General features: G+C 42.7%; 1 protein-coding gene across 1 annotated transcript; it reads left to right on the forward strand.

Moving 5' to 3' along the window:
- Positions 1 to 15389: 15389 nt before the first annotated feature.
- On the forward strand, positions 15390 to 17924 carry LOC143934243 (transcription factor HES-5-like). Its single transcript, XM_077457681.1, has 3 exons — positions 15390 to 15531; positions 15685 to 15865; positions 16607 to 17924. Exons 1-3 carry the CDS (start codon positions 15472 to 15474, stop codon positions 16843 to 16845), a joined length of 480 nt encoding a protein of 159 aa, XP_077313807.1. The 5' UTR covers positions 15390 to 15471; the 3' UTR covers positions 16846 to 17924.
- Positions 17925 to 19711: the final 1787 nt, after the last annotated feature.

Consider the following 19711-nt stretch of genomic DNA (forward strand, 5'->3'; position numbering starts at 1 on the left):
CTCTAACTAACCTATACGTGACAGGTACCAGCTCCCAATTCCCCGATTCTCGTCTAGGTCCCCCCTCGCTCCCTGGCCACAGTCGTGCCAGTCTCATAGTGCTGCTGTGCCTCGTACAGGCGCAGTGGGGATCTGGCTATGGGACTTCAGAAAGTCTCAGCCAGCTTCCATATTCATAAAGCTGAAGCCCAGGGAAGAATTGGCTTAGTGGAAGACAGCCTTGGACTCCACAGTCTGGTAAGTGTTTATTTCTTAAAAGTGGGAAGCTACAGTAGTTGTAACCACTGACTTTTATTTTTTATTAAAAAACTGTGAATTTCCTCTTTAAAGGGTAACTCCACTTTTTTGGGGAAAAGAAGTAGCAAATTAAAAATATTATTCTAGCATATACGATTGTAATTGAACGTTATTTAAAATGACCTTGCTTTTTCAATCTGCAGTACCAAAAAATGAAATGCAATATGGCAATCTGAATTCATCCTGTACAAAGATAATGCATAGAACACCCCCCTCGAAATGTAAAAGTCTGCACTAAGGTACACATCAGATTTCAGGCATCCTCTGCAACAAAATGTAATTTTTGGTGAAATGCCACGTGACGCGCTCACTGCCAGGGTTGGTAACTGTGTCTGGTCAACAATTGTCAGTACCACTTTTTTCTATTCCCCTCTATACAGAGTGTGGTTTACTATATTTGCATATTTCCCAGGAATCTGTCGCATCTGCTCCTGATGAGTAGAGAAACATCCACGAAATGCGTCAAGCTATACTTTACAGCTATACCAAATACGCTTTGATGTCACCAACATGAATCTAGTATTATTATACCTATACACCATGCAAATACAAATACAGTTACTGGGCATGCCGTCCTTAGTACTTGCAGGCCATACTATTCATTTGATAGGTGTTCATTTATATACAGTGCCTTGCTAAAGTATTCGGCCCCCTTGAACTTTTCAACCTTTTGCCACATTTCAGGCTTCAAACATAAAGATATAAAATGTTTATTTTTTGTGAAGAATCACCAACAAGTGGGACACAATTGTGAAGTGGAACGAAATCTATTGGATATTTTAAACTTTTTTAGCAAATAAAAAACTGAAAAGTGGTGCGTGCAAAATTATTCGGCCCCTTTACTTTCAGTGCAGCAAACTCACTCCAGAAGTTCAGCGAGGATCTCTGAATGATCCAATGTTGTCCTAAATGACTGATGGTGATAAATACAATCCACCTGTGTGTAATCAAGTCTCTGTATAAATGCACCTGCTCTGTGATAGTCTCAGGGTTCTGTTGAAAGCGCAGAGAGCATCATGAAGTCCAAGGAACACACCAGGCAGGTCCGTAATACTGTTGTGGAGAAGTTTAAAGCCGGATTTGGATACAAAAAGATTTCCCAAGCTTTAAACATCCCAAGGAGCACTGTGCAAGCGATCATTTTGAAATGGAAGGAGTATCAGACCACTGCAAATCTACCAAGACCTGGCCGTCCCTCTAAACTTTCAGCTCAGACAAGGAGAAGACTGATCAGAGATGCAGCCAAGAGGCCCATGATCACTCTGGATGAACTGCAGAGAACTACAGCTGAGGTGGGAGAGTCTGTCCATAGGACAACAATCAGTCGTACACTGCACAAATCTGGCCTTTATGGAAGAGTGGCAAGAAGAAAGCCATTTCTCAAAGATATCCATAAAAAGTCTTGTCTAAAGTTTGCCACAAGCCACCTGGGAGACACACCAAACATGTGGAAGAAGGTGCTCTGGTCAGATGAAACCAAAATCCAACTTTTTGCCCACAATGCAAAACGATATGTTTGGCGTAAAAGCAACACAGCTCATCACTCTCAACACACCATCCCCACTGTCAAACATGGTGGTGGCAGCATCATGGTTTGGGCCTGCTTTTCTTCAGCAGGGACAGGGAAGATGGTTAAAATTGAGGGGAAGATGGATGCAGCCAAATACAGGACCATTCTGGATGAAAACCTGTTGGAGTCTGCAAAAGACCTGAAACTGGGACGGAGATTTATCTTCCAACAAGACAATGATCCCAAATATACAGCAAAATCTACAAAGGAATGGTTCACAAATAAACGTATCCAGGTGTTAGAATGGCCAAGTCAAAGTCCAGACCTGAATCCAAACGAGGATCTGTGGAAAGAGCTGAAAACTGCTGTTCACAAACGCTCTCCATCCAACCTCACTGAGCTTGAGCTGTTTTGCAAGGAAGAATGGGCAAGAATTTCAGTCTCTCGATGTGCAAAACTGATAGAGACATACCCCAAGCGACTTGCAGCTGTAATCGCAGCAAAGGTGGCTCTACAAAGTATTAACGCAAGGGGGCCGAATAATTTTGCACGCCCCACTTTTCATTTTTTTATTAGTTAAAAAAGTTTAAAAAATCCAATAGATTTCGTTCCACTTCACAATTGTGTCCCACTTGTTGGCGATTCTTCACAAAAAATAAAAATTTTATATCTTTATGTTTGAAGCCTGAAATGTGGCAAAAGGTTGAAAAGTTCAAGGGGGCGAATACTTTCGCAAGGCACTGTATATTTTTATCCATCATGCCTATACCTTGTGCAAATTATATGTGTGTGTGTAATAACTCCTCTACCATATATTGTTATGAATTAAATACTTTTTTACTCTTACCTCCGCATTTCAACTGCTTCATCTAAAATCCCAAATTTCCCTTTGAATGTACTTGATAAAGGGATGGAGGCGCCTAATCATGCCTCATTTAAAGTCCCAAACCTCCCTTTTTTTTTAGAAGGTACAAATCAGATTTCAGGCATTCTCTGCAACAAAATTTTAGTGAAATGCACCAAAAGGGATGCAAACCCAGCCATTTTCCTCATTAGTACCCTGCAAGTACAGCAGCTGATTTTGTTAAAATTCATGCACTGTACATTGATCACCCAGAGGTGAATGTTTTTTCCTCAACTAAATGGAGTTACTCTTTAAAGTAAAACTAAACTTTCCATAAAACGTATTTCCAAAAAAGTATTTTTTTCCCTTCAATTGCGGCACTCAACTCTTTTTTCAAAATTGCTTCACAAATATAATTTTTGAAATAATAAAGGATGTCCCCCACACACTATTGCCATGCTATTTCCTGCTTGTTGCACCAGCGCATGAGCCTAGGTTGGACCGCCGGCCAAGACCCCACAGCACTGCCTGGATATCGCTCTTGATCCCTGATGCTCACCCGATATCCCTTAGACATGCCTGCTTTTATCCTACTTTCAGTGACTGCATTACTACTGAATTAAATGTTTTACTAATATTGCTGCACTTAGATTGGCGCTGCTTGTCTGTTTCTTTTGGCAATATAATCCTGTACACACGGGTCGATGCCACCCAACATTCAGCTGGTGTGTCTGACCGGCCCCTGATCAGTGCTGGCTGGAGTGTTCTGTTGGTCTGTTGGGGGGGGGCTCTGTCCTGTGGCTCTGTCCTGAGTGGTCAGTTTTTTTTCATGCAGCCCAACGGAAGAAAAACTATCAGTGTGTACTAGGCTTTACTCACTGTACTGTATCTATGCAGTATGAAGGAGCAGCACTGTCAACCCAGGCTGCTGTACTGATTTAAATTACGGATGCTCCCCTCTCTTCTTACTGTATATCCATAACATAGAGGGAGGAGTTATGTAGTTCACAGAGGGCTGATAAAATACAATTACATATCAGTTCAGTGTACTGGAAGTTACAAGTACACTACATTTTTGGCAAGATCAATAGGTGTTAGAAAAATAGGTAAGTTGCAACCCACGAACAATAAAGCTTAGTAAGGAAAAGTTTTTTCAAGGGTTTCTGTGAATGATAGTCTCATAAGATTTAGAATTATATTTTTGAGATGTCATTAGTGTGCTTCTTGTTGAAAGAAATGCCACGTATCTAGCTATAGATCCTGACGTGATCAGGAAGGCCTCTCTTACAGCTCTGGCTCAAGTACCACTGGTAGTGAGACAGTGGCCACAAGAGGACAGTGAGGTACAAGTGCCTGTGGAGTGTCCAGACTGCACAGGTACGTGGCTGATGCTTGCCAGTAATGGATCAGATGGCCCGGACAACAAATGGCAGAAGGAGCAGTGGAACTTGGACTTGACAGATGGCAGGCTGACAGAAGACTGTCTGTGGGTACTGAACAGGCTGGCAGGCACTGGCTGGCAGATGACTGGCTGGGACCAGGTAGGCAGCATGCGGGTCAGGAGATGCTGAGTAGGCAGATAAAACAGGATACGTGGTCAGGTGGACCGGGTCAGTATTAGACAGTCAGATCGGGCAGCAGGCAGAAGAGTGGTCAGGGTGCAGGTCATGGTCAGCATCATCAGAGCAGGCAGATGAGCAAAAGAACAGAGCAGGATACAGAGACAAGCCAAGGTCAGGACTGAAGGCATTCAAGCAAGGTCAAGACAAGCCGGGTCAAGCACAGAAGTCAGATACAGGAACAGGCACAGGAACACAGGGAACGCTGACAATCAGACAGCAACTACCTAGTACAGTTACTGCACTTATATAGTCTACTTGGTTCCAGTGTCAGTGGCGGATGTGCACATACCTGCGCATGGCATTATGAGCACTCACAGGCCTGCGCATCTGTATGCACCTCAGAATATCATTTGCACAATGGCCAGCACTTCCCTGACAAGAAAGTTGTACCTGAGGACCTCACTGCTTTTTCTTTATTTATCATGTGAATTTGTGCTTGCTACCTTCCTCCGTATGCCTATTAAGTATTCCTACACCAGGCATTATGGGGAAAATCCAACATGAGGAAGCAAATCCCTGTTACTCTACCAAGGTGGCCATCTCCACACAGTAGAGCAAACCATGGTTAGTCAGCAATGGGGTAAAAAATCAGCTGCCAGGATGACCACAGGCAATACCAGTGACCAGTCCTTTACCCTCTGCCATTTTTGGGCACAGCATTCACACATTCATGTTCTCTTTAATACACTGCATTCTATCATGTCAGTTATTAACTGCATATAGGTATCAAATTACTGTATTTTTTGTGTGGTTATGATCCTTTACAGTGCCTACAGATATAAAAGAATGCTTTTTCAATCTGGATGATTTCAGTTTGTTTAGGAAATAATCTCATGTCTGTAGGCCTTTCCCTCCATTGGAAAACACCCCAGAACTAAGAATTCTCACAGGATAAAGCAATCATTGGGCCTTAATCTGTTTCTTACTGGCTGGTGCCACAACATCTCTCCTCCCTATGCATATTTAACATGCAGATTTTCTCAGTTTCGTAGACCCATATTTTCGAATTTGCTTCACCTTCACTAGATCAAATTGTTCATACAAACCTCAACTTTATTTATTTTTCATTTATTATTTTTGTAAAGGCACCAATGAGGAATTCCATGCAGTTTGATGCCTACAGAACACACAGTGCAACTCAGAAGATTACCTAGTGACATCAGCTGATGATTTATGAATATCGGCTCTAACACAGGTGGGGCTACTGCCCTGAGCAAACAGTCCACATTAGGTTTTCCCAGTGTAGGTTAAAGAATATAAATATCCTGGTTGCTAGGGCAACGACTATATATGTTACCTTTTTCCATGCTCCATCATTATTATTCCAGTTATTCTTGGCGAACCGAATATACTGTCTGAAAGAATAAGCATGTCGTGTACGTATCTTTGGAAAATCAATACTCGTAATGGACACACATTGTGTAGTCATTATCTTTCAGCAGTTTATATTTTCTTCTGGCTTAGCTTCCTGGGCTTACAGAACAACAATTTTAGTAAGATGTACATTAGATAGCAATCTTTTGACTTGTCCATTTTACACTGGATCAGGAAACCAACTATTGCTTGGATCACCTTAGTCACCCACAAATAACAAAAAATACCATGATGCACTAAACAATGACATTGTGCCGAAACCAGGCAGGGTCACGCACGTGATGTCATTGCAATCTGGTTGTGTCCTTCATTCTGTGATTATACAGCTTGTCTTTTTTCTGTGCAGTTTATAGTTTTTAATAAAATTGCGGTATCTGGTTCATACGATGTGGAGCATGGGACACCTTTTATGCTGTTTTTGAGTGACAAGTGCAAAGGAGTTTGGCATCAGAGGAAGTCCTGTCAACTGGCCCTGGGAGGTCCTCTCTTCCCCTAATGTAAGAACATTCTGACATCTTTGGGTGGCTTTTTCATTTGATCTACAACCAATTGTGTGTCCTACAGTGTGCCAGGGAGCTTCCATCCATGTGAGTTATGACTTATTAACTTAGAAGGTCATGGAACTCTGGTAAGCCTCCACATATTCATTTTTGATGATGGTTTATCACACTGGTGCAGGATGCACTGATTTATTTAATTTTTAAGTGACAAATGGGATAATCACATTTGAGTTTAGATGACATTTTTTTCACTTCTATATGTTTAGTATTTTTCTAATGCTAAATAGCTTCTTTGGTATTTCACTAATAATTACTTTGTTTAGTGCACCAAGTTTTTTTTTGTTATTTGTGACCAAAGCCGGGTACACGCTACAGTTTTTTTTTTTCATGCATGAAAAAACTGACAGCTCTAATCAGGGCCACTGTACTAACCATGTGAGGTTAGTTCATCGATCTCCCTCCCCCACCAGAACACTTTGATCAGCGCTCTCTGCCATTGGCTGAGAGCGCTAATCAGGAGCCAGTCGGGTGCTTATTTTCCAGCATTCACCTATGATTGAAGCCGGATGGCCAGCTTCTGTAGGACAGAACAACATATACACACGGGCCAAATGTCGGCAGTTTTTTATTTAATCGGCTGCTGTCTTCTGAAATTTGGCACGTGTGTATGGGGCTTAAAGAGGAAGTAAACTCTCCCACTCTGATGCTTCTTTCCATTTAGTCCATTATAATAAGTAATTATCAAACTATAGCCACTGTAATCCAGCCCAGATTGCATATTACTTACTGTTTAAAGAAACTTTAAAAAACTTTTCCAGGGGTTAGGCAGAGCCATCTTAAGTATTGTTTAGTCCACAGTGGAGTGTATTTCCATAGCAAATTGTACTAAAAGTAATGAGATGACATTGAATGCTCACTTGGAGGTATGCTAGGTTTGGTACTGCATGGTAAACTTAATGCAGTTGATGGAAAATTTTTGGCAATGCAAAAAAGAAAATGGGGGAAAAAATGGTACAGTGGGGGGAAGGGCCTTTTCATATGGCTTTGATGGCTTTAAACTCCTGGTTTGGGAGCTGCTGTAAAGTTCTGTGTGGTCTTACAGAACCAGCATTGTGATAAGGGGCATTAGCAACATTATACTTGGGTATATCGTTTTGGTCTTTACACTTTTTTTTTTTTATGCATTTTTACAATTGCTTATAGACAGCACTCCCGTCTACTGTTGTTTTGACTTATTTCAGTTAAAAATTACTTTTTGGTTGGGTAGTTTCAGCAGTGACATGACCAGCTTTGACCAAGCTGTACCCCCCAAATACTTGTTTTACATGTAAAGACAATATATATTTTTATGCGTCCGTTTACCAAGAGAGTGTGTTTGCATGAAGAGTCCATGGTAGAGTTGTGGGCTTCTGGGAAGGTGTCTTTGTAAAAAGCAAGAGCTACAGCCATTATGTATGGGTGGGCAAAAATTTCCCAAACTTAAATGTGAAGATAAAAGGCATAGAGATAGAGAGGTGACTTGCTAAGTAAGGCCGCGTACACACGGGCGGACTGTATGGCCTACTTAGTCCGTCATACAATCCGACGGACAGTCCGTCATACTTTCGAATGAACGGACTTGACCACACACGGATGCACAAACAGTCCGTCGAAAGCTTGCGCGATGACGTGTACAGCACGTACGACGGGACTAGAAATAGGAAGTCTAATACACAGCAATGCACCCTTCCGCCGTGTAAATCCTTTCTGAGCATGCGCCATTCTTAGTCCGTCGAACTAGCCTACTGACGAGCGGATTGTCCGCTGAAACCAAAGTATGACGGACAGAATTACGGAAATTCCGAAATACTTAGTACGCCGGACTGCACGCTGAAAAAGTCAGCTGAAGCCCACACACGAGCGGACTGTCCGCTGAAATGTGTTTCGACGGACTAAGTAGGCCATACAGTCCGCCCGTGTGTACGCGCCCTAATAAGAACTTAAGCCCTTTCTTAATCATTCCGCGCTCCTTTATTTGGTTGAGGTGTGACTCAAACCAGGGTCAAAGGATGCTTGTGACTGTGATTGTATTTTGATTGATTAGATCCTGCGACTGCATGGTGAAAAGATAGATGCGATTGGTTCTTCCAAATATCGATCTATATGCACTTGCCCATGGTGTCTTTTGGTATGGTTCTGCAGAGAGGATGCAGTCAGCGCAGAACTTGGTAATAAAGGTAGCAAACAGAAAGATATCTTTTTCTCTGACTTGTGACTCATCTCTCTAGCACAGAAGGGGAACAGACTCCTCAGTTGTTGTTTCAGTTGGTTTTCGCAAACAAATTGTAATGCAGCAATAACAACTTTTCCTAAAACCCAGAAATGCTTATCACACACAAATCTTCCAGCATGCTGGAAAATCTCTTTACAAGTAACACAGATTGTTCCATTTCCTTAAGGAGAAAATAAACCAATGCTTGCATTGCGCATATACTACAGCCATGTGTTTTCCAAGTCAGAAATATTATTGGTAGCCCCTTGTACTTTGGCTATGTGAGTGAGAATAGGCAGATGTCTCATCATTGTTTCTTTTGGCGAGACATTTGCCCTTTGTGTGTAAAAGCATTATCAGACTGGGTTTCCGATATAGAACAAAAAAAAGCTTAAAGGATAAGTTCACCTTTTATAACATGTTACATGCTACATCCGTACTCAGGGTGTAACATACTACTGTTGCAGCATCCCTTGCACACCCCCAATTCCCTGTTGTGACAGTGGGTCGGGGATGTTCTCCCCGCACTCGCTGTCACAATAAAAAAAAAAAAAAAAATTTATTCTATTCTTTATTATAAATTATTCAGTCCTATAAATTACAAGCAGCAAATACAGACAGCCTTTGCGGCTGGCGGCTTGTAGTTCTCAGTGAACTACCAGGGCACTGTTAAGCACTCTAGGTAGTTCATTGATGCTTCCTGTCATTGTGTAACTGCCTGCCCTTACAATATACGAGCAGACAGATACACAGTCTACAGGAGCCTGAGATTGCACATGCAATCTGCTGATACAAAGGTGAACTTGCCTTCAATACTTATTTTAATATAGATCTGTGAGGTCACTGTTTTCTTTATTCAACTCCACCCAAGGCTAATCCTGTGTTGAGCCCTAATGAAGGGGGAGAAGTATTATCACCAAGGTGTGCTGGCTTTTAATTTGACCTATTTACCAACAATTAGAATTATCTTGGCTTTTTAATACATTTTTTGTATTTATTTATTACAGGTACTTATATAGCACCGTCAACTTATGCTGCACTATATATACTGTGTATATTTGCTACAATGTAAAGTGAGTGAGTGTAAAGCTTGTATAACAATGTAAATTTGCTGTTCCCTCATAATAACTCAACACAGCCATCAATGTCTAAAGCGCTGGCAACAAAAGTGAGCACACCCCTAAGTGAAAATGTCCAAATTGGGCCCTAAGTGTCAATATTATGCGTGGCCACCGTTATTTTCCAGCTCTGCCTTAACACTCTTTGGCATGGAGTTCACCAGAGCTTCACAGGTTGCCACAGAGTCCTCTTCCACTCCTCCATGACGAAATCACAGAGCTGGTGGATGTTAGAGACCTTGCGCTCCTCTACCTTCTGTTTGAGGATACCCCACAGATGCTTAATAGGGTTTAGGTCTGAAGAAATGCTTGGCCAGTCCACCACCTTTACCCTCCGCTTCTTTAGCAAGGCAGTGGTCATCTTGGAGGTGTGTTTGGAGTCATTATCATGTTGGAATTCTGCCCTGCAGGCCAGTCCTCAAAGGGAGGGGAATCATGCTCTGATTCAGTATATCACAGTACATGTTGGCATTCATAGTTCCCTCAATGAACTGTAGCTCTCCAGTGCCCGAAACACTCATACAACCCCAGACCATGACACTCCCACCACCATGCTTGACCTTAGGCAAGACACACTTGTCTTTGTACTCCTCACCTGGTTGCCGCCACACACGTTTGACACCATCTGAACCAAATAAGTTCATCTTGGTCTCGTCAGACCACAGGACATGGCACTAGTAATCCATGTCATTAGTCTGTTTGTCTTCAGCAAACTGTTTGCCGGCTTTCTTATGCATCATCTTTAGAAGAGGATTCCTTCTGGGACGACAGCCATGCAGACCAATTTGATGCAGTGTGCGGCGTATGGTCTGAGCACTGACAGGCTGACCCCCCACCCCGTCAACCTCTGCAGCAATGCTGGCAGCACTCATACTTCTATTTCTCAGACAACCTCTGGATATGATGCTGAGCACGTGCACTCAACTTCTTTGGTCGACCATGGCGAGGCCTGTTCTGAGTGGAACCTGTCCTGTTAAACTGCTGTATGGTATTAGCCACCGTGCTGCAGCTCAGTTTCAGATTCTCACAGAGTTCTTTGCCATGAGGTGCCATGTTGAACTTCCAGTGACCAGTATGAGAGTGAGACCAAATTTAACAGACCTGCTCCCCATTCAGACCCTGTAACACTAACGAGTCACATGACGCCGGGGGAGGGAAAATGGCTAATTGTGCCGAATTTGGACATTTTCACTTAGGGTGTATTTACTTTTGTTGCCAGCTGTTTAGAAATGAATGTGTTGAGTTATTTTGAGGGGATTTACACTTTTATACAAGCTGTACACTCACTACTTATTGTATTTAGGTTTTGTGCTGCCCTAGGCCTGACTAAACTTGCGCACCCCATAATTTAAATATGACCCACCCCTTCCTGTCAAGGCCACACCCCTTCCTTTTAAAAATCCACCCTGTCATCTTCATGGGAGGAGGATAAAGGGAGGCCGCAGGAAGTGGACAGAGAGAGACACAGAAGGAGAAGGACAGAGAGGGATGCGGCATCATTTCATTTGGGGGGAGAGAGGGGGATATGTGCTGGGTGATTTGGGAGGGTAGAGGACATGTGCTAGTGGTGGGGGGGAATCAGACCCCTCCACTAGCACATATCCTCTCCCCTCCCAAAGCTCTTGCACTGAAGTTGTGTCCCTCCTCTGTGGCTCCTCCTCCTGGCTGTATACACTAGAACATTGGAGCAGAGGAGATTGTGTGGCTGACAATGGGGAGATAGCTGTCGGCTGCTACTAATCGCCGCTTGTGGGACCCTGGCGGCAGATGTCCTGGGTGCCCATGTTAGTGCATCCCTGTCTGGCTAGTAACGGGAGCTCAGTACCAAAACTTGTTGGGGCACTAGACTCCAGGAGAGTGGCATACCCAGGGTTGGTGTCACTTGGTGGGGTAAAAACAGTTTCACTCTCCCATTATTGGTCCAGAGGCCCAGCATTGGAGCTTGGAGCGGTGTGGCTCTGGTGGTGTGGGTACAGGGGTACAGTGTGGCTCCCTCTCTGGCTTCCCCAAGCACAGTACAAAGTACTTTTTCTCCTCCTCTAACACTCAATTCCTCTGCTTTTTTACGGGTTCCAGGCTCCCCCCATTAGAGTGCATGCATGCTGGGGGGCTGTGGCATGGTGTCTGTGGACACACTGGGGCCGCCAATCTTCAGGGACTACATTTCCTATGATGCCTCTCCCCAGAGTTATCTGATTGGTCCTCTGCTGCGGTCAATCGTGGGGAGGAAAAAAGCAGGCAGGAAGCTGGGTGGCGGAGCGGTGAACCCAATTAGAGCCACTCTCTCTCTCCTCCCTTTGGCTGACAGGAGAAAGGGGAGGGGGGAGCGGGGGAGATACACAGACAGCCCACAACTCGCCTCTCCCCGTCACAGTGCTGCTGCCGAGTTCTCTGGCAAATGGAGCAGCAGCGCTGTGACAAGGAGAGGCAAGCTGAGGTCTGTCTGTATATCTTCCCTGCTTGCCCCCTCCCCTTTCTCCTGTCAGCCAAAGGGAGAAGAGAGAGAGAGCCACCGCCCAGCTTCCTGCCTGCTGTTTCCCTCCCCATGATTGGCCACAGCAGAGGGATAATCAGAGAGAGAGTGGCTTGACGGTACCTTCTAAAACTGCTTACTGGCCCCATCCTCACCCCCAATGCCATTGCTCTCTTCGGCTGTACACGTCTGATGGTGGCCCTGTGTGCAGGAGTCGGGAGGAGGGCGCAGGTGCCTTTTTCAGCCGGGGGGGTGTCCATTGACCCGCACCACACACTCATGCAGATTTAGGTTGGTTGCAGCACATAATGCATGGATATACATGGATCGACGGCGACCCATGTCGCACTCCATTGGTTCTTCCCGACTTGGGCACTGGGCCACCAGATGACCCAGTTGATGGCAGGACCAACAGCGAACCTCACCGGGTTCCCCCTGTCTGTTCTCTGGAAGCTTAGGTCCTGTGGTGCTCTTGGTAGTTGTACTATCCCTTCGAGCAGCCTCTATGCGATCACCGGGAGGCACACTGGTGCTGGAACGCACTTCTTTGAAATGGGCCCGCTCTCTTGTGACAGAGGGACTCTCCTGGAACTTTTCCGCACAACTGTAGCGCTCAACAGCTGTAGCCATCTCATCCAGTGACTGAGGCTCGGACTGAGCCACCCATCGGTGGTGCTCCCTGGGTAGTCCATGCAGGAAACGATCGAGTGCGACGCTTTCCACAATCTGAGTGGGTGTCTTTTCCTCAAGTCTCAGCCAATCTTGGAACAAATGCATCAGGTGGTAGAGTTGGGCACAATCAAAGCGACAGTCACTTCCAGCCTTGCTAGGATTTCTGCTTTCAGGAGCTTATAATCACGTGCTGATTCCGGGGCCAAGTCACAGTACGCTTGTTGGGGGTCTGCGGTCAGGAAAGGAGCCAGTACATCTGCCCAGTCTTTATCAGGCAGACCCTCCCTTGCTGCAACCTGCTCAAACATAGCTAGGTATGCTTCTACATTGTCTAAGGCCGTCATCTTTTGCAGGGTCCGCTGCACTGCCTTCCAGGGGTCACTCTTTACAGTGGGGTCATCTTTCGTCATTTCAGCCTGCTGGGTCACCATCTTTTGTAATCCCGCTATCTGTTCACTCAGTAAGCGATTTGTTTCCTGTTGTACAGCGACTGTCTGCAACAGGATCTGCTCCTGCCGAACCTGTGCTTCCTGATGGCGGGCCTGCGCTTGTGTATTAGCCAGTACCAGCTGCTTAACCACATCCTCCATGGCTTGTTCAGAAGATTTCACTGTCTGTGCAGCTTTAACCCAGGACATGGGATTAGACTGCACCCCTCAAATTGCCTGATGCACGCTCCACCAATTGTAGGGGATCAGAGGGGTGAAGAGCTGGCTCAGAGGCAGTCCAGTAAAATAAAATTGGCTTTTAATCAGCAAAGCAGCAAAACAAAACATAAGATCAGACAGACTTGTCTTATCACACAGATGTGCACACAGGTGCAGCTCACAGTTCATCAGCCCACAGGCTTAGAGGTAGCAATTCAAAGCTCCAAACACAGCTAATGTCTTTTTGTGGTTTAAAGCGGTGTTTCAGCCCTGAAATTTTTTTTCTGAATCAAAAGTAGCTGCTGACTTTTAATATGGAGACTTACCTTTCCAGGGTCCCCGCGATGTCAGCCGCCGAGGCTGACATGTCCCTCGGCTCTCGGGTCCCAGCGCTGCCATTCCAACTAAGGGAAACAGGCAGTGGAGCCTTGCGGCTTCACTGCCCGTTTCCTACTGCGCATGCACGAGTCGCGCGGCGCTTTGTGAATGGGACGCACTGTGTTAGGGAACACACAGTTCCCAGAACACAGTGCCCCCCATTACCCAGAAGACAGCGCAGAGGAAGAGAAGACCGAAGATCACCGTGGAGCAGGAAGAATGCAGATTAGGAAGACTGCCTAGCAACAGGGATTTCTGGACGGGTAAACGTTTTTTTTTTTCACATTTTTTAAAATATTTTTTGAAGAATATTAATGCTTTTTTTTTTTTTAAGGGTGGCCCTCCACTTTAAGCTCACCCAGCAGGTACACCTTCCAGCAATGGACGTTTCCACACAGCGTGCTGCTGTGTCTCTTTTTCCCACTCAACAACTCCACACTGACACTTTCAGCACACCTGATAATAAGCAGGCCTGAAGGGGAAGTACCTGCCTTCTTCAATTAACCCACTCTTAACCCTGCCCCAGGCTGACCTTCTACAAAATAAATATATATATATATATATATATATATATACACGCACGCACATTCATATTCATCCCTGCCCTCAAGTAGCTTACAATCTAACGTCCCTAACTCACATTCATACATACACATACTAGGGCCAATTTAGACAGGAGCCAATCAACCTACCAGCATGCCTTTGGAGTGTGGGAGGAAACCGGAGTATCCAGAAGAAACCAACGCAGGCACAGGGAGAACATGCAAACTCTGTGCAGGTAGTGCCATGGTTGGGATTCAATGGCACTCCTTTCTGTATTTCTATGGTTTTTGCTTTGTCAAGTGCCAGTTGAAGAGAGCATTACTGTAAGAGAGGCCCCTGCCAGAACTTTTGAACTTTCCTTCATCTGACCTCACGAGCAGTTTGAAAGTTCCCAGCATGTCTCTAAATATGTTGCTGTGGGGTTCTGATATAAGCATACACAATTCTTAAAGAGTACTTGTCTGTACCTGTCCAGTGCCTCAGTTGGGCTTAGAGTTACAGTATATTCACCAGAACCTCCCATTTGCATAGTATGATGTAGGTGATCACTAGTGACAATAATCAAAGACATTGCATTGTGGGCAGCATTATAACATCATCATGCTATCCCTGCAGCAAAGGTATGTTTCTTTGGGTCACCTAAAGAAGCAGCCATTCTGCATGGAAACACGCTGGCAGTTCACAGACAGTATCTCTTTTTCTCATCTAATCTCTATTTATTAGGCCTCCCTGATGGCCCACATGGTGACTCTCATTGAGTGTGCCTGCACGTGTGTCACCAGAGATTAGAGCATTAGCCTACTCATAGCTGTCTGTAGTGATTAGCTACTTCCCGCCAAAACTAAAATGCAGGCACATTCATGAATCGCTAAGTGTGTGTTGCCAGAATGCTATTGATCCAGGGCATTAGTCAGTAGCCCACCACTCGTAAAGGAAGCTTTTTCCCAGCACAGGTCACATCATTCCCAGTACACTGTATCCCCTCTCACACACTCCCCACCTGCTCCTCTGAGAGCAGCTTATTATGCTCAAGTCATTCATTATCAATGCAGCATGACATAATGAATGCCTCTCCTATTGTCCTCCGGCCTCATCTGATTGGCTCCTGAGTGTGGGAAACTATAACAAACCTCAGACCCACATATCGTTAACAGGTCTGAGGACTATAAATAGAGTCAGGGGCAATTACAGCCAGCACACTGCTTTTAAGGATTTACACAAGCTCCTGACCACTTTTAAAAGATGGCACCTAGCCCTGTTCTGCTAGAGCAACATAAGATGATCGTCAAGGAAAAAAATAAGGTAGGGATTCTGATTTTATTTGTGAACATAAAAACATTTTTATTATTATTAAAACATTATTATTATTATATAATTTAATTTGATATACTTACACATTTATGACTTTATTTTTCACGTGTTATATTTACATCTACTTTTTTTTTTTTTCACCAGTTGCGAAAGCCAGCTGTGGAGAAGATGCGAAGAGACAGAATCAACAGCAGCATCGAACAGCTGAAGGTTCTGTTGGAAAAGGAATTTCATAAGCAACAGCCCAACGTGAAACTGGAAAAAGCTGACATCTTAGAGATGGCTGTCGCCTATCTGAAACAACACGCTCTGCCCACAATCAACAGTGAGTATTTTTGATTGATTGGAGGCTAATATGAGTGTAGATTAGTATAGTTTCCTGTCGGACTTTAGTGATTTGTAATTTAATATTTGTAGAAAATATTTTGATTGCTTTAAGCTGGCCAATGTTCTTATTCAATTTACTTTAGATTTACCTTCAACTATGTAGTGCAATGGCCTGCCAGATTGCATACAAATTGAAAGTGTTTAGGTTTGACCTCATATTATATGGTTTTGGTAAATCTAAAGGAAAATTGTACAAGAAAATTGTATAATGTATGGCAAGCCTTAGGCAGAAATACACTTGTTTTACTTACATGAGCTGTCAAACCAAACTGGAGTTTGTAGTTCAATACCAGCTGCAATAAACATGTAATGTCTAGCTTCAGATCAACTAAACTTCATATCAGCTACATATATCTGAAGGAACCAATCAGAATCCAGCTGTGATTTCCTTTGCTGTTTTTTTTAAAAAAAAAGCAAGAATTTCATTGGTTGCTATGAGCAAATAGTAAAAGTTTTAGCAAAGCACCAGCATTAACGTTAAGGGTTAACATGAAACTCGTTTATTAGACTTTGTATTGAACACATGTAGCACACCATATAGAAAAAATACTAAAATGAAGTCATCTTTTATGTGCAAAAATAATTTTATTAAGCTCTGTTTTATGAAGGACTTCAGTAAAAAAAGTTATTCTCTTCAGTACAAATGCCTAAATTATTTTCTTTTTTCCTCCCTCCCTAGATATGGTACATCACAATCATAATTTGGATATGAAATTCAAAGATGGCTACTCCAGTTGTTTCAACGAAGTTCTCAGCTTCTTGTCACTCCAGCCAAAGCAAAGAACGACTGAGATCAGACTGATGAACCACTTCAAGCCAAACGAAGCTGTCAGTGTTTCCTCCATGCCTCCATCCAGATACAACCAGGCCAAGCAAGCAGAGCTCAGTAACAGCAGCCCTCTCTGGAGGCCCTGGTAGGCCTGCTATGGACTCAACGACCCAGAGGACATTAGAGACTTGTTCAGTTACTGTCCTCTACAATGTAGGGAACATTTTCCTGGACCTCTAGCATTTGGAGGTCAATAATATATCTTGTACTTATAATGGGGTGTGGCTGTCAAGACAGCCAGATATCAGCACTCTGTTGAAATGTATTGTAAATTGCAACATTGGTATTGCATTGCATGGAGTAGATTAAGCCACACCAGTGTGGCAAAGGGCATAACATTAATATGAAGTTTCTGTTCCCATTTATTGGATCTTACTTCTAAAACTAGGGGGAAGGAAGAAGAGGTGTTGCCCATAGCAGCCAATCAGATTTTAGTTTTTTTAACTGTTCTCGAAATTAGACAGCTGCTTCCTACATTCAACACAGACACTTCCCTTCAGTCTAGTCTTAAATCTTTTAGGTGTTATTTTAGTGAAAATAATTGAATATAAGATTACCAACTGTGATTGAACTATGCTACAACTATAACTATGTATGTAGTTCAACTACAGATAAAGTATGTAGCCTTTAGCAAAGAGGGAAGTGGTATTTTGTACATTAATTTGAGTATGAGATATTTCTCAGGAGACTACGTAAAAGCTTTTTGCTTGATTAAGATATGGGATCCTTGATTTCCTCAGTGTGGTGGGACTACAAGTTCCAGTATATCAAGAAGTGCCTGAACGTGTATTTCCACTGCAGTTGGGGAGCTGCATCTTGCTCCTCTTTCAGCCAGCAATGTTTATTTTATATTGGAGATGGAGTTTATAATACAGTACAGTAATATACCGTATATAATATATTATTGTACTATATACAGTAATCAGATGTAGCCTTTAAAAAGTATGTAGAATATTTCTACTGTCTGCTATTTTTATACAATTCTGTCTCTATGCTTTATGGTAAAGGGAAACAGAAAAGCTTGTTGTGTATTTCATTTTGAAATTCTTAATTGTAATTGAAAGTGTTTTGCTTCCAAAGTGGACTTTGAAATTACTTCTCTATCTGCATATTATATATGCATTATATGTATCTTTCATTTTTAAGAATTAAACAAACTTGCAATTAATGCAATGCATTGAGTGTTTTCTTCACAATAGACATATGTTAAAAAAAGGCATTGGAATTTCAATAATGGTATCTGCATCAGTGACCATGTCAGTGACTGATGATATGAGAATTGTGTCCCCGTGGCACCCTCTAGTGTTGGTTTAGGAGAATATTTTCTCCTTACCTTCAAGTTACAGTATTAGGCTATAATAACAATGTGAAAGTTATTTACAGCCATTGAACAGGGCAATGTTTAGAGCATAGAGTGCTATCTTAATAGGACCTAGTCACATGGGAGATATACATGTGTCTTGATGAGCATTTTGGACCCCCTAATGTTGAGTCTAATATAGAGTATTTATAAATATATATACCCAGCACTGTCTCAACAAATAAAGAAAATTTGTAATCTTGGATATGATTTATACTTAAAGCCCTGTCATGTGGTCACAAGGTGTTTACATCATATTATAAATACAATGTTTCAATATTCAAAAAAAATTATATATAACATATTTTAAAGTGCAATCAGTGCTTATTGTGAACCAATCCTTGGTGAGCAATAAGTCCTTGCAAATATAGTTGATGATAATGTTCAAATATCCGCGTGATAAAGTGAGAAACCTTGCTCCCCTCTTATGTGCCTTCACTCACCAGATCATAAAAGGTTAATCACCTGTGTTGAAATGGGATCTGTTGTTCCCCAAGCAATAGCTGTATAGCTTTTTTCCTAGAGCTCTAGCTGGAGCTCTAACCCATCTGCTGGAGTACCAGGAAAAAAGCTATACAGCTATTGCTCTGGGAACAACAGATCCCATTTCAACACAGGTGATTAACCCTTTATGAGCTGGTGAGTGAAGGAACATAAGAGGGGAGCTCGGTTTGGCACTATCGAGCATGCAGATATTTGAAGATTGTCATCGACCATATTTGCAAGGACTTATTGCTCACCAAGGATTGGTTCACACTAAGCACTGATTGCATAAATATTTTATATATAATTTTTTTTTAAAAGTTGCCCAAACATTGTATATATAATATGATTTAAACATCTTGTGACCACATCACAGAACTTTAAGTATAAATCATATCTAAGATTACAAATTTTCTTTATTTGTTGAGACAGAGCTGTTATATATACTTATACACTTTAAATGAACACGCATCCATTTTTATCAGCAGCAGGCAATATAAAGCACAAAACACATTGTAGCATGGGGATCACCTTATTTCTAATATAGAGTATTGACTGGTAGGCACAGTACATGTGCAGGTGGTTGGTGGAGGTTGTGGCATAGTGTGGCTGCCTGATCACTACAGATAAAAAATTTTCATTGTATTGCTTCTCCTATCAAAAGAGTGGTTTAACCAGAGACAGAAGATACCCCAACAGTAACAGGACCAGATGCTCTTCTATGTTCCTGTGTGAATCCAGCCTAAATAATAAATAACAATAAACCATGGTGTCCCTCTGGGTCAGTTCAAGCTTGCCTGACACAATCTGATGCTTACACTGTCTTGTTACAGGTAAAATGGATAGCAGTACACTGACATATTCCAAAGTAGAATTTTTAAAACTATCCATGAAATCAATTGCACTGAAGATAAGCAGAGACTTTTAACAAGTCTTATAGACTATGGCTAGGCACATATGTGCCTGAAACATGTTAGAAGTCTCTGCTCATCTCCTATGCAATTGATATTATGCCTCCATAAAGAAGCTGCTTTGGAATATGTTGGTGTGCCGCTATACATTTTTGCTGTAACAGTAAAGAATAAATAAAGCAGTGTTACACTGAGAGCAAA

This window comes from Lithobates pipiens, unplaced genomic scaffold (assembly GCF_037356315.1).
Source record: "Lithobates pipiens isolate NorthernLeopardFrog02 unplaced genomic scaffold, aLitPip1_a1.2 Scaffold_27, whole genome shotgun sequence".
Lineage (NCBI taxonomy): Eukaryota > Metazoa > Chordata > Amphibia > Anura > Ranidae > Lithobates > Lithobates pipiens.

What these genes read in the sequence shown, in the direction of transcription:
- LOC143934243 (XM_077457681.1), top strand. Translation starts at nt 15,472, where the DNA reads ATGGCACCTAGCCCTGTTCTGCTAGAGCAACATAAGATGATCGTCAAG. An exon ending in TCGTCAAGGAAAAAAATAAG is followed by an intron (nt 15,532 to 15,684) that starts GTAGGGATTCTG and finishes TTTTTTCACCAG; the next exon opens with TTGCGAAAGCCAGCTGTGGA. An exon ending in CGCTCTGCCCACAATCAACA is followed by an intron (nt 15,866 to 16,606) that starts GTGAGTATTTTT and finishes CTCCCTCCCTAG; the next exon opens with ATATGGTACATCACAATCAT.